The 15,186-nt window shown below is 40.3% G+C and overlaps 1 protein-coding gene across 5 annotated transcripts in view; it reads left to right on the top strand.

Annotated features, from left to right (window-relative positions):
- Positions 1-15,186, top strand: part of TRIO (trio Rho guanine nucleotide exchange factor) — a 255,751-nt gene that overhangs the window by 120,403 nt on the left and 120,162 nt on the right. For all 5 annotated transcript variants that reach the window (XR_008746283.1, XM_055798730.1, XM_055798728.1 and 2 more), the window contains exons 11-13: positions 911-1,102; positions 10,726-10,895; positions 11,808-11,982. Coding sequence is in view for 4 of the 5 variants with exons in the window: in XM_055798730.1 (XP_055654705.1) it covers positions 911-1,102; positions 10,726-10,895; positions 11,808-11,982 (537 nt within the window). In the remaining variant the exon portion in view is untranslated. The remainder of the gene's footprint in view (positions 1-910; positions 1,103-10,725; positions 10,896-11,807; positions 11,983-15,186) is intronic.

Raw genomic sequence — 15,186 nt, 5'->3', positions numbered from 1 at the left:
AACCATTCTAAGGCATGAAACCCCAAGGTTAGGCTCAAAAAGAGCACCCAAGTTTATAGGAAATGTTTGGAATCAGTCCTGTTTTGAATTAATGAGAAAGATACAGATGTAGGCTGCAAGTTCTAATCTTTAAGAGCTGTTAAACATCTCTCTGTCTTCTCTGGACCCTAGTGCACTCAGCACATCAGGTACCAGACTTCATCCATTCTGTTTTCTGCTTTGACCCAAGTCTCTTATAGGATTTCTGATCTGCATTTGTTAATGTTATGATGTATTGGGACAATGTTCCTCTCTGACATTTGCCCATAGCTGACTTCTAAATCCTCATCTGTTGCTGCTGTTTCACAAATGATGATCCACTTGACACATGAATTTTGGAAACACTTCTGTAAGGATGGAGAGACGTTTTCTCCTGTGCCTGGTCACTTCCCACCTTCCTGGTGGATGTGTCGATCTGATGTTAAGCATTGCTACCAGCAGCTAGGACTTTCTCACCTCTAATAATACACATTTGGAAAGTCTTCTGGCTGTGACTATAGTGATTTTTCCAGTATTGAAATAGGCTGGTCTGCAAGTAATGAGACATTTAGGCTAATCTTTATTATAGTTCTGAATATAAAATACTGATTCCAAGAAAGAATAAATAGGCTGCCACGTTCTGGATCAAGGAAACATTTGAATAGACATAAATAAGGAGCTAAGGAATGAATTTATTCACAGCTAAATGAAAAAGTATCTAGAAATACAAAAGACCCTATAGGAAGATTATATTGTACTACCTTTAAAAAAGAAGAAAAATACATTTCAGGGTACTTTTTGTCCTTTCATTTTCATTAGTGGAGTGGATTTAAAATACACTGACTGAATTTTCTTTCATTTAATCCTGTGAAACTAACATATTTCTCCACAGAACACATATACCAACGCAGACAAGCTCCTAGAAGCAGCTGAACAGCTCGCTCAGACTGGGGAGTGTGACCCAGAGGAAATTTATCAAGCTGCCCATCAGCTGGAAGATCGCATACAGGATTTTGTTAGGCGTGTGGAGCAACGCAAGATCCTGCTGGACATGTCTGTGTCCTTTCACACTCATGTTAAAGAGGTAAAACTGCTGCAAAGTTATAGTCATAACTTTAAGCCTTAAAACTGATGTTGTCCAATGTTACTTCATTGTTAGAAACTTGCTATAGGAAGTCATGAAACCCCTAGTGTACAATGAGTTTTGGTTTGCAATTCATTGCAGATTGGGAGCTGGGGTAGGGGTTGCTTTTTTGGTTTTTGTTGTTGTTGTTTGCTGTGTGTGTGTTGTGTTTTGTTTTTTGGGGGATTTAAAATTTTATTTTTACTTCCACAAGCAGCTTCTACCTTCTTTGTTGTGCAAGTACACATGCTTGTTCAGTCACAGGGAAGGGGGGAGGGTCAGATCAGGAAACTGATACAGCTAAAAGACAGCATTGTGGGGGAGAGACTGTGCACTTTTTGGTTTTGTTTTTTTATCCAACCAGCACTCCAGTGCAGTTAACTGAGTTGTCAGACACATGGTTAGACTGACACGATTCAGGAGACTGAAACACATGGCAGAAGTACAAATCTACTTAAGGCAACCCTGCTGCCCAGAAAGACTTGGTTTTCTTTCTCTGTTTTACACATTTTGGTCTTGTAGATTGATGGTTCTTCACAACCTAAACAGCTTATCTGATGACAGTGGTTTGCCTCATGTTTGCAATTTTAGTCTCTTTCAAAGGTTTATCTGTATACACCAGGAAAAGGAAGATTCAGTCAAACACACTGAATTTTCAACCAGACTAATTTTCAGCTCTGATTCAGAACACTCATCATACGAATTTATAAATTCATCGGAGCGGGCTGAATAGGCTAGAGCAAGAATAAGGACTTCAGTAAGGGGGTTTGGTTAAAGGTAGTGGCAAATGTCAGTAATGGTAGATTACCCATTTTCTATTTACAGCTCATATTAAATCTCACTGCTCAAACTAGGTGAAAATATGAAAGGTTTCTGGACCACAGCATGTCAGAGTATGTCTTCCCTTCATCCTACATAAAGATGTGGTCTGTTCAGTGGGGAAGTATACTATTCAAAGTAGCTTCTTCAGCAAAACCTTGTTAGGGGATAAGAGTGGGAGTTTTTTGAATGTGAAACATCTGCTTTGCACTTGAAAAAAACGTACAAGGCAGTTGGTCTTTGAAGAAGGTCAGGATTGAATTACTTTTTAGCTCTAGATGTGAGTACATAGCTCCCCCATCAGTTCTCTGTTAGGTGCTTCCTTTCTGATACTCGGGACTCTTGCTGTTTAAACAAAACATAAGTGCTACATCTTAAGCTATTCTTAGGGGACAACTTTTTTGTTCCACTTTTCTCAAGTACACAGTGCTGTCCCATTACCTGTTGTGAAGCACAGGAGCAGTCAGCTGCTGGAACACATTAATTGTTTCTATAGATTTCTTCATTACCTGTTTTTCTTAGTATCAAGAGCAGCAGCTGGAATGGTATTTAAATGGCTACAGTTAGTTGTAGTGATGAAAGACTGAGACTGTAAAAGGATTTGCAAGGAAAGTGCTTTAAAAAAATCCAAAAAACCAGAAGGCAGACTGATCTATGAGTCAGTGTTGAGTAATTCTGTGAGGCTGATTCCAGATGTGCTGGAATGTTGCCACTGCTTCTCTAGATAATAATGTTTTAGGGGGGGGGGGGGGGGGAAGATAATTCTGTATCTTGATTTATTTCTTTGGGAAAATGGTTATTATTGTGACCCTGTAAGCGCACACAGCTGTTACTATGGCAGCCTCTTTGCAGCCTGGACTTTGGGGGAAAGGTGCTGTGGCTCATGTACGCATGTTGGATTTCTTTGTTTTTGTCATGTAGCTGAACTTCATACCTCATAAAGTGAGGAAAATTAAGAAGAGTACTTATTTATGTAAGCAAGACTATCCTTTTATTTATTTGCATTTTACTTGAAAATACAGATGAGAGAGTGAGGCTGGCAGTTCATATTTAGACTAGTCCTTTAATAAAGATGCAAAGAAATAATAAGCTCAAAGCTGTCTTGTGCTTTCTGTATTCTGATGTGTTTTCAAGAGTATGTTGTTTGTTATCAAACATGCATGTGGAGTGCTGGGAAGGCATCACAAAGCAGATGGAAGATAAAAGTGCTCTAAACCTGAAAGTCATCCATGCTTTGTTGGCAGGAGAATTCCGTTTCTCCTGCAGGATGTGGGAGGTCACTGAAAAAATTAGTGCATACCTGTAAGCACATAACCTTTCCTCTGTATAGCGGAGTGAAGAAATTAATGTGTGTGCTTAGCTAGTGAAGAGGAGTTCAAGTAGTAGGATAATATACTAGCTGTTGAACTGGAAAGAGATGCTTCAGTTGTTTAAAAAAAACAACCTGAAAAAACCCAAACAAATCAAACCCAAACACCACCAACGCATTTTGCCCTTCAAATATTCAGGGTGAATTTTGTTTCTTGTATCTTTTTTGTGTTTTCCTGGTCTAAAAAACAGTCATGAAGAATAAAAATCCTGTTGTGTGTAACAGTTTGGAGGAAGCCACAGAGCCGAGAAAAGCTGGTAATCTGAGTTGTTGGCTGTTTTGAGACTTTAAAATCTGGCTCCGATATCCATCCAATCCCTTGATTTTTTTTGAAGTAGGATGTTTTCTTGTGTTTTATTCTTTTCCCCAGAAATACATCATGTTGAATGAATGCTCCTCATCTGGATGAGAGCATTCCAATACTACCTCTCCCCTGTAGCTTTATATAACCTTTATACTTGGCACAGAATTTGATTGCAACTTTTCCCATCTTCCCTGGGAAGCATTAGTCCTGCAGTGTCTGTGTACTACTGCACTGTGTACTGTTACTCTGTTCACGCTTAATAAATCGGCACAGTTTCTGCTTGCAGAAGCAACATGCTTGCCACAAAAGCAATAGATCAGCTTGATGCATCCTGGAAGTAACAGACTTTTGCTATACCTGTGCACAAAGCAGCTGTGTAGTTTGTGTGCGGCAGCCTGTTATGATGCATGTTGGAAATGCTGGCTGGCTTTAGCATTTTCAGAAGGTCTGTAGCCAGGTGGTTACAAACTGGTAGAGCTCCCTGTGGCTTACCTAGGCTCGTAGACTAACCTCAACAGACCACATTTCTCACTGGGGAAAAAAAGGGATGTGTTCAGGGAAGCCAGAAACATGGTGTCGCCGTTACTCATTTTGCTTAACGGTGGTCCAAGAAAATCAGTTGCTTGCTACATAGAAATCGTGATTCCATGTTGTTGTGCTATTACTAGTTTTAAGTTTGTAAGGTGGTAAATATTGATTTTTACTCCCATGCAAACAGTGAGAAGTTTCCATCTGTAAGCCAAATTTTTCCATAACTGATGCACTGAAGTTAAGCTGTGCACTGGCAAGCTTTAAAAGTGTTTGGGACCATAAATATCCCTATTGGAATCTTTGCGTTGGAGAGTACTGTGTCCTGGCAGGTTCTCAGCCTGAGGGTGGATAAAATGCAACTGAACATCTGAACATGTTGACCATTGCAAGACAGTGAATCCCTTATGGCTTTTGTGCCTTTTGACATTCAGTAATATATGGGGAGGAACAAGGTGAGAAAAAATTTGCACAGATAAGAGACATTTCCTAAATAAACTATTATCATAAAAAGTTGTGTGCAAAACATAGGAGCAAAAGTCACGGTAGTCTTTGCTGTGAAATCTGTCAACAAGTAGAGATGAACAGGATTTTGGTGTGAATTCATATTCTTCCATACACATGTGTACAGACACACATACACACGCACTCTCTCTGAAATGGCTCCCTCAGCATCCTTGAGTGGGAAGACTGAAATCCTGGCCAAACCAGGTGTTTGTAGTAGTGCCAAAGCAGAGCAACAGATATTTTCCTAACTGGAGTCAAGTGTGGGAATATGGATCAGGCTGACTGTACATGGAAGAGAATGATCTCTTATGAGCCTGTTGGCTTTTTGCATATAACCTTTTGTGTGTATTCTGACAAGCTGCTTATAAAATAGCTCAGAGTGCTTTTTGTGTGTACACAATACGCTTAATGGTGTTACTAGAAGATGTCTCTTTGTTTCAACCTCAGTCTGTTCTGGTGCAAAGTGTGGTTTGAGTAAGACGAAAAAAGGAAAAGGGAAGTGGAGTTGGCTAAGATTTCAAACACAAAACCTCACTGTTCCTGAACAAAAGTAATGAAACAGTAGTCTGTGCAAGCTATTGAAGGAAGGTGGCATCATTTTGAAGATGCCAGTGCATGGGAAGGCTGAGGAGGCCTTGCTCTGGCCATAATGTTGCTGATTCATTCACATCTAAGGGTGAGGCATGTGTATTCGATTCAAATAAGCCTATTGATAATGGTCTTACTTTGTCTCACAACTCACTGCCAGAAACATGCCCTCCTTTGCATTATCTGGCATGGAAGGGTGTCCATCCATGCAGCCTTTTATTTGTTTCGTCCCAGCGTGGACCCTGAGGCGACAGACCTGCTCTTCTGGTTGCCTATCACTCCTGCATATTCTGAGTCTTCTGTTCTGATGGTCCACAGGTTAAATTTGGATGTCATAATGAGGCTGCTCTCACTTCTGCGTGCCCTTTCCAGGCAGCAGAGCAGCTTTTGGATGCCCTCATCAAACACTGAAGGCTCTGTCCCTTTAGTGTTTGTGCATGTCTAGTATTTGTATCATGTCATTATAACACAGCAATGCTCGATGTGACAGGTCAGGCAGAATATAGGAACTGCGCTCTCTGGTCAATACTTCAATACACTGGTCATCTTACGCGAGTTGAGGAGCACACAAACACATTCGGTGGCAGCAAACTAACGTGTGCTGTGGTTTACTGGTTGGTTAGGACTGGAATCTACTTACCCAGCACAGATTTTTCGCTCTTGATTTTTTCAAGACTGGTAGCTGCTTTGCTTGAAGAAAGGGATCGAATTTAAGTCCAGACTTCATTGAAATAGCACTGAGTACTTGAGAGAAGTGTGGCAGAAATAGGCCTTTAAACTGTGTAAAGCTACGGTATAGAGATTTTTTTTTTCCTTGCTCGGTTAAGAAATGGGATGATTGCTTACAGTGTACAGTAGTAGTTGATGTAGTTTTAGGAAGGTGTGAGCAAGTTGGTTTTGCTTCAAGGATGAATTTATTTTGAATAGGATATTCATCCAGTTATAACTGTAGAATAGATAGGGATATTTGAAGCTTTTTAAGATAATTGTATCTAACTTTCAAAAAACTATGCATGCATTTAATATCTTAAGTGTCACTGAAAGACCCTGGAAGACAAACTCCAGGGGGTTTAACATCTCCGTGTTTTTCTTTTGAAAAAGATGCCGGTTTTGCCCACTGCATGTCCTGAAAGCCAAAACTTAAGGCAGACACACACACACCAGCCCCTTTCTATGCCCAGATATACTTGTTAGGGAATACTGTTGCAACATTTGGCCCTGTACAAATAATAGCTTTTTCAACAACTGTGCCTGTGGTGTAACACACGTACTGCCCCACTGTGCTGGGGGGAAGGGGCAGAAAGAGGAATTGGCAGTTTTTACATGCAGAAACAGTGTGCCTTTCTCTGTCTTATCCTGCTGAAAAGGCTGACTGCATATCCAAAAACCATTATTATAAAAACGAAAAAATAAATTGTGAAAGAATGCAATGTGGTTTTTTTTACGCTAATAAAATAACTCTGTGCACTTGGGAAGGTATTTACTCAGAAATAATTGTTCTCTGATTATATTGAGCAAAATACAGTAAGGGCTTATTTAGTTGAAGTCTTCCAGGAGGTTGCAGGGATGGGACTTGAATGGATAGAGGCCCATGATGGAAACACTGAAGCTTCCAGGATGTTGCAGACAATTAAAATAATACCATCTCAGTGACTAATGGCATGCTCCCAAGAACTTAGGAAAGAGGTAGCACAGGATGCAGGCTCGTTCAAGCAGATGTTTCTTAGTCTGTGCTATATTTAGATCAAGAAAAAAAATCTGCTGTGTGAAATATTTGCCTGTCAAGGATTCAGAATTTGATTCCCTCTCCAATTTTAATTCTGGTAAGATGTGAAGAGCAGATGAAAAGAGCAGAAGAGCCTCCTTCTGTGACAGGATTGAGTTACTTATATGGTTTTCTCACTGTATGTTAAAGCTGTCTTGCTGCTGGATTGAAGTTCTTACTGAGGTCACAGGAATCAGCAGTTTGTTTAGGGATCTTTGTGCGGCTTCTTTTAAAAATAATAGAAAAAGATGTGCGTGGAAGTTGCTCAGAAGTTCACACTGAGAGAAGGTTAATAGTTTTTTAATGACAGTTTTGTTTGTGTGTTTTTCTGCACTGGATTTTTGTTGCCAAGTGCTGTTCTATGGAATAATGCATTACCTCAGAAAATCATTGCACTATAAAATCTGTAGTTCTGCAATGCTGAACGTGTATGGGTAAGCTCCACTCTGTGTTCACCCCCCAGTGCAAACTGTTCACTTTCTTTTGGCTTTGCTGTGCAACTTTGTACTGTCTTTATCCTTAGTTTTGTATCTGAAAACAAGCTAATTTAGGTAATATCCAGTATATCCAGTGCTTATTCTGGTATTAAAGCTGCATACAAGCCAGCTGGCTATTGCCACCTATTATGAATTAAGCTCCTCTCAGTAAATGGCATGAATTTATATCCAGCTTTAATAACTTGACAGTTTTGTTCATCTGTGGTGGCTTTATTCTGATTTTTATGTATAAACATCAAGATTATTTTGAGGGGAGGCTGTTTGTCAGAAACTTACTGGGTAGAAAAGCATGAAAAGCTATTTGTAATGTATTAGGGTAACTTTTGCTATGGAAGTGTCATAGAGCTGTTTAGTCATTTCAGAAATGGCTTAAATTGTTCCACTTTCAACAGCATATGAATCACAGCTAGACAAGTAATGCATGCTAATTACTCTCCTCTTTCTGCACATTTGTAAAATGTTCTTCCTTCCCAAACAGTGGACAATTCAGCTAATGAACTAGGGAAACAATGCATTTTTGAGCCCTTTGGTACCCTGGGGCCAAGATACCATGCTTATAGTCGTGCTGTGCTGACCAGGCACTAAGCCAGTCGGCATAACACTTTGTTGTGCTAGCGCCCATGTCTTTCTGCTCTAGGCAGGTGGTGTTGCTTTGAACTGGCTACACAGAGGAAAAGGTCTGCTTGTTCTGTGTTGGCTTGGTCTCCAGCATCCAGGGTGAGCGTTCAGGGAAGTATTGACGTGCACAGTACATCACTAGCCCAACACTTACAAGTTTATTGCTCCTGCCAGGTCCGCTCCACCCAGTTGTAGAAGTAGCTGAAGCATATGTGAAGAGTAAGAAAAGCAGATGTGAGGCCTCTCTTGCACAGGTCTGACACAACCTAGCTGCAAAAGACGTATTGAGAAAAAATTGAAATGGTTCTTAGACCTGTCTTGAGCTGCAGTACAGGTGCTTGTAAGGGAGCCAAGAAGCAAACTTTATATAGTCCAAGAGACTCAAAATGGTTTTAATCCCAGTTTGTCTGTGATAAACTTCTCTGAAAATCGGGCATTTTATAGAAGGTGCAGTAAGCATGAGTGTAAAGGTCTTTCAGCCAGCACAGAACACATTAGTTCTGCAGGCAACAATAAAGTATTACTTTCAAATGAATATATTTGCGCAGTTGCAAGCTGCACTGGTTGTGTGTACATGCCAGCTCACTTGGAAGGTCTCTAACATGGTGCCCTACTATTGCAGTTCTTCAGACAAACTTCATAAGCGAAGAGTGAAATAAAAACATCCTTTCCGCATTGAAACCTGAGTAAGGTTTTCAAGTTGTATTGTCAAGCTTCTTACTCTTAAGCTTCATTTGTCTCAAAATGGAATTTGCGTTCCTAAGTATGCATTTGGGGAAAAAAAAAAAAAACTATTTGGATGCAGAAATGAATGTTGACAAGTGCTTTTGACTCACTTGGTAAGTTCTATTGATTTGTCCTCCTTTTAATAAGACAGACTGCTGTGGCTTGAGCTTGTGGTGTTCACAGCTATGGAGTTGGATTCAAAACTGTGACAGACATTGTCTTTGAAGCATATGAGTAGTCACAATAACTGTGTTTGAATTGGCAGTTCCGTTTGTGGGGGGGACAGTAGATTTCTAGAAGAGAGTCTGGTTAAATGTCATTAATTCTTCCTAATTGTGAAAATTTAGCCTATAGCTTGGCTAACACAAAACCTACCTCAGGAGGCAAGTAAGGCGCTAAGATACAAAAACTGGCATTTGGTTGTAAATTAAAGTTTCAGAGGAACTAATTAATCAAGATCTAGAATCCTTCACTGAATTTTCTATTTTAATGTAGCTCTATTGTTAGTTAGGAAACCTTTATGATCAGAACGTTGCACACACAGCAGCATGAAAGGGGTATTTCTGTAGAAAACGTTAAACAAAGAAATGAAGAAAATATTTGTTTTTCTGTCTTTTGAAATCAAGCCAGCTTTGATTGCTTACTGTTTGTATTTTAACTGTGTTAACCTTTTAATTAGCTTCAAAGTTAATAAAGCCTATTTGTATCTCTGAAATGTATGAAGACGGAGATTAAAATGCAGTCAGAAGACCTTAATGCTTTCAGTGAGATCAGAGGTATTCTTTCAGGATAAAAAACAAACTCTAATCCTTGTTCTTGGAAATGCGGCATTTGGGATGTGGTGGTAAAAGAGAGGAGGGCCCCGGCTTGGATGCTTCCTGTGAGAGTAGCTGTTCCAGCCTGCTGTTTTTGCTGCTCACGGGGGTGTTGCAGGAGACAGCTGTGCTCCCTCTCTTCAAGCAGTGTTTTTATCAGTTGTATGATAGATGGCTAATGGATGGCTGATGAACAGTTTTCACACAGAGCTTGTGATGCAACATCTTGCCTCATAAAATTGTGGAAAAGAACGCAGTAGGGTTCAAGTGACCAGTAGTGATACCTTAACTGGCGTATATCTAGGGATTTTTGCATAAGTGCGATACGTGGGCGGTTCTGAACAGGGACATGTGCACATGTTAAGCAGGGCAGGGAAGGCATTGAATTAACTGGTGGAATTCTTTAGGATAATTTTTGTTGTAATGGTGTGTAATCAAAATCGAGAGGGTAAATACCATTGCTGTAGAGATCATGACAGAAAAATAACTTCTCCCATCTGATTTGTCTCTTTATTTTGTTTTCTGAAATGCCCTTTTGTTTTTCCTGCTTTTTTGAAGGCCACTGAGAAATGTTATGGTGTCTGTGTGCATGTGTCAGCCTGGCAGAGTAAATTTGATGGTGGCTACAATACATCTCCCTTCCTTCCTTCCTTCCTTCCTCCCCTCTCTCAGGGAGTGTTTCCATAGCATTTCCCTCCCAGGGACTCTCGCGCAGAGCTGCAGATGGGATTCTCGCTATGAACTCTGTGCAGCTCAGTCGGATATGCTCAGTACTGTAGAAGGAAAATCAGAAAGAAAGGGTGACTTAGCAACACGGATAAAGCTTTCCTGGTATTTCCAAGAAGCAAAAACCTTATTTGAAACAAAGGCTTGTTTTCATTAAATTGAGGATGAGATTTTTCTATCAAGAGAAACAAATCCTGTTTCTCCCTACCACCTCAGTCTGTTTTCTCTTCTCCAGGGAGATTTGATCTGGAGTACTGACTGCCTGGTCCTGGGGCTTATGGTTGTTGTTTTTTTTTTTCTCCACCACCCCTCCCCCCTTTAGCTGTGGACATGGCTTGAAGAGCTACAGAAAGAACTGCTTGATGATGTCTATGCTGAGTCTGTGGAGGCTGTTCAAGACTTGATTAAACGTTTTGGTCAACAACAACAGACCACTCTGCAGGTTACAGTCAATGTCATAAAAGAAGGTGAAGATCTTATTCAGCAACTAAGGTAAAACAATTTTTTATTTAAATCTCCTGGTGTACATGTGATATTCTGTGAGGCTCTGTTTGAGGGTAGAGGATGGATGACTACAAGATATGACCTATAAATAAAACTTGTAAATATTAGGACTACAGTGATGTTTCATGCTGTACTGATGGTCTCTCACCCTCTGTTTACAGGAAGCTCAGCTTATATATAAACACTATCTCCACAAGGAGATTTTGTTTACTTAAGCTACCTTTTTTATAGGAGCAATTGTACGTTTTTGTAGTCTGACATGCGGGGTTCCACAGCATTTTGAGTTCTGGGCGGCAGCCTTTTTATAAAGAGACACTTGAAATTGTTTTGCAGACTGATAAGTGACTTTGTTGTAGTAAAGACCATCAGTTTGCAGTCCCTTTCATTTGGCAACGATCAAAATAAATTTTGGCCACAGTTCTACTGGTACATGTCCCTTTCGTTGCGGGAGCTGGTTTTATCATATCTGAATTTACAGGTTTTATGCTAAAGTAAAAGATTAAGTAATTATTTTTTATTATCTAATTCTGATTTTTTTTTTTCATTGACATGAAGGTTCACTAAAGTAAATAGTTAGCATATGCCACTTCCTTTTCATTATGAAAGGGTTTGTCTCTGGTTTTAAATTTTATTCTTCCTGTTAACAGAATGTCCTTAAATGTTGAGTTAGTCAAAAAATGAAAGAAATCTTAATTTTGTGCTTTCTCAAGTATTTAAACATAATTTGGACTTTTATTAACAGAGATATACAGACTTAGCTTTCATGTAATATGGCTTGCATTGACTTTGTGAAAGTCTTCCGTGTTGTGGTCATGTGTATCATCCACATTGTATGGGCTTTGTTTAATAATACCTTTTTTTCCTTCCCCTCTCTCTTCTCCCTCTCGCTGCTTTGAATAGGGATTCTGCCATTTCTAGTAACAAGACGCCCCACAACAGCTCAATCAACCACATAGAGACAGTCCTGCAGCAGCTGGATGAGGCACAATCTCAGATGGAGGAGCTTTTCCAAGAACGCAAGATCAAGCTTGAGCTATTTCTGCAGCTCCGCATATTTGAAAGAGATGCAATAGATGTGAGTGTTTGCTCTTGGACTTGCACTGCACACACTTCTCTCATGTAGGAGTGTTTATGCCCAGATTGTTGTGTAGTTGCATTGGCATGTGGCTCAAACGGCTTACCCAAACTGAAGATTTTTGTCTTGTATGTGAAAGTGTCAGGAGAGTGCAGAGCTGCGCTTTTTATTATTAGCTCAAGCTGTCATTGGCTCACAGTGCATTTTAAGCAAGTGTCTTATAAAATCATAATGCAGTAGTTGCTTCATCTGCTTAGTTTGGTTTGAATATCAAGCTACCTTGATATAACTATTATGCTTACAATTAATATGAATAAGACTTCCCAAGATGGTTTAGTACAAACCCTCTAAACTGTTGCTTTGTAGTAACACCCCCTCTTTCTCTTTCTTTTCCACATCAGCAGTCTTTTTTTCAGTTGGCAACTACAAGTGGTGTTTGGAACTCTCTTTTAATCTTCAGGGATGTTGTCTGGGCTGTATTTTTTTACAATAGGACTCTTTTTTTCCAGCTATGAAAATAATGCAAAACAAGTTGTAGTGCTGCACCCCTGCAAATCCTCAGGAAGTTTTGAGGCTGTCCAAATTTTGGAGGAGGGTTACAGCTTGTCTGTTAGAAGGTTTCTGTTTGTGTGCAGGGACATGTATACCAACAGACGTGAAAGTCCACGTGGAGCTTAGGTTAATGGAATTGCATCATAAAGATTCAGCTAAGTTTAGGGCTTTTGTAAAACCACTAGTGCTGTACGCAGTGACTGAAACTGATTTGCTGCCTCAGAAGGTTCAGGGTTATCCACTGGTAAATGATTCTGTCTGAGTAGATAAAGGTTTATCTCAAGACTCAGGAAACCAGAACTTCCAGTGGTAATTTTACCCCTTTTAAAAAATGCAACTGTTGGTTACGTATGAATGGTGTAAGGGCAAAGAGGCTGTCAGAAGTGGTATCTTCTCAGGTTTGGTTGTGTTAGGGGTTTGGGGTTTTTTTCTTATTAAAATCAGGATTAGATATCATGGCTGAAGTCTTGTTTAGCTAAGCACATTGTTGGCTGCAGTGCAGGAATAGGCAGACGCAGTTCCTTGATCTGTGTCCGTAGAGGAAGTGAGAGTGTGTGCTCTACAGTAATAACAACTCTGGTGTAAAGAAAGACTAAGAAGGTTCTCTTATTTCACAATTCACGCTGGTCTGCACGAGTTTGCTACTTTGATTATGTGAGAGTAGCTGTCCTGCATATGCAAGGGAAAGGGTTTGGCAGAATTGTGATTGTAATAATTAGTTGGATGACGGGTGTATGTGGAGGAACATAAAAGGTATCCTCTTCTATAAGGCCATCAGCAATTTTGCAGTCTCTGCAGAACTGATCGGCAGTGCCTGATGTCTGTGTGATGTTCTCAGAATGCTTTTATTGAGGAAATGGCAGCTGTGGGGGGCAAGGCATACCAAGAAAATGAATGGAAGATCATTAGGTTAAAGGTTTGAGTGAAGTTCATGCTTAAGGTGATGGCTCTCTGCTGTAGGTTACATAAACCAGGATTCTACAATAGCAGAAGGCTGGTTGCAGGAGCCCTGCTTTGCAGATGTGTTCTAGTACTTCAGTGCAGGACAGCATCTGTATAGATAGTACTTCTGCACATGTTGTTTGGTGATGTCCATAAGATTTTGTATTGGAAAACTGCAAAGCCAAACTTGATATGTCTTGCTTTTTCTAAAGCTGACACTTGGCATGCGTTACGTTTTGGTACGTACAGTGTACATCAAAGTACCAGTTACTTTAGTGAAAGAGTTGGTGTATTTTGTTGATGGCTTGGAAATAAAAAATTGTGTTTATTTAAGATTGCCAAGGAACCCTCCAGGGAACAAAATGACCCTGGCTGCAGAGTGTCTTCAGCAAAATCTTGATTGCTTTGCTGCCTCTGTACCATGTCCTTTCTCTGCTTCCTCAGCAAAGCAGGCTTCTCTTTTACCTCTCCCTGAAGGCAGACATCTGTTTGGAAACTTCCAGGAAGAAAATGCAGGGACTTGTTCCAGGTCAGCTGTTTGAAAGCAGAAGCTCAGCTGAAGTAACGTGATAGCGAGGAAGAGCCAAATGCCAGCTGGGAACTTGCAGACCTTGTTTTCACCTCTTTGTTTGTTGAGTATTTTGTGTGACTGGTCCAATCACTTAAGACTTGGCTGTAGGGGAAGTTCATTCAGGGGAGCATTGTGTGAGGACAGTTTTTCTGGAAGGCAAGTAGTGTTTCTAGCTTGTCTTACTGCTTGTAAAGTAACACAAGCTAAAATGGGACGAAGGGTTCCCCTAGCACTGTAGGATCATACCGTGCATGGGAACAGTAGTGAGATTTACTGGCAGGATTAGTCCTTTTCTCCTTGTCCTTACTCTTCCCCTGTTCACTGATGAAATATTGTTTTCTTTTTCTTATGTTGCTGTCTTTTATCCTACAACTTTTGAGATTCACCTGCTCTTCTGAAATTGCTGTAACTGCAGCACTGTCTCTGTTTTGCCCCTTGCTCTTGGCATATAAACTTGACCTTCTCTGTCCTCAGCAGGCTTTTGAGTGCTGTTGGTTGTGAGCTATTTGAAGGACTCTATTGTAAGTGCCTGTGTTAACTAACAGCTAGAAGGAGCAAAATAATGTACATGAAGAGTCCCTTGTGAGCGTGATTAGTAGCATAAGGAAGATGTGTATGGACCCAGCCAGTGGGAAGGTAACACTGGTGGCAATGTCTGCAGCCTAAAATGTGTGTGTCTCATTTGTGTCAGTGCATTTTTGCTTGTCTGTAACTTAAATGCCTCAAGGCCGATGTCAGGGCTCCACACAAAGCATACCACACACTTTTCAACTCACAGCTTTATCTCAACTCTATTTTTGGACCATACTTACAAGATGCCTGTTAAGTCATACAGCTGAAAAGGCAAGGATGCAAAGTGCTGGATCACAGAGACCAAAAATCTTCTCCCTTTCCTGCTTTCCTTTTTTCTTTCTCCCCAGCATATAATATTTTCAGGTCCTGGTTAGCACTCAGTTGGTACGAGGAATGCTAGTTAGATCCTTCTAAGAAGAGACGTGTGGTTCTTTCTTTCCCACTAGTGCAAAGGAGTCAGCATCCCTTCTGTGTTATATCCTGCCTTGTTTCCCGTTATTGTTACCTTTACATTTGTTAAAACCTGAGAATGTCAGGCAGCTCAGGCTTTGCACCAGGAACTTCTT

This window comes from Falco peregrinus, chromosome 3, assembly GCF_023634155.1.
Source record: "Falco peregrinus isolate bFalPer1 chromosome 3, bFalPer1.pri, whole genome shotgun sequence".
Classification (NCBI taxonomy): domain Eukaryota; kingdom Metazoa; phylum Chordata; class Aves; order Falconiformes; family Falconidae; genus Falco; species Falco peregrinus.
Note: the sequence above shows the minus strand (reverse complement) of the source record. Positions and strands in the feature narration are given on the sequence as shown.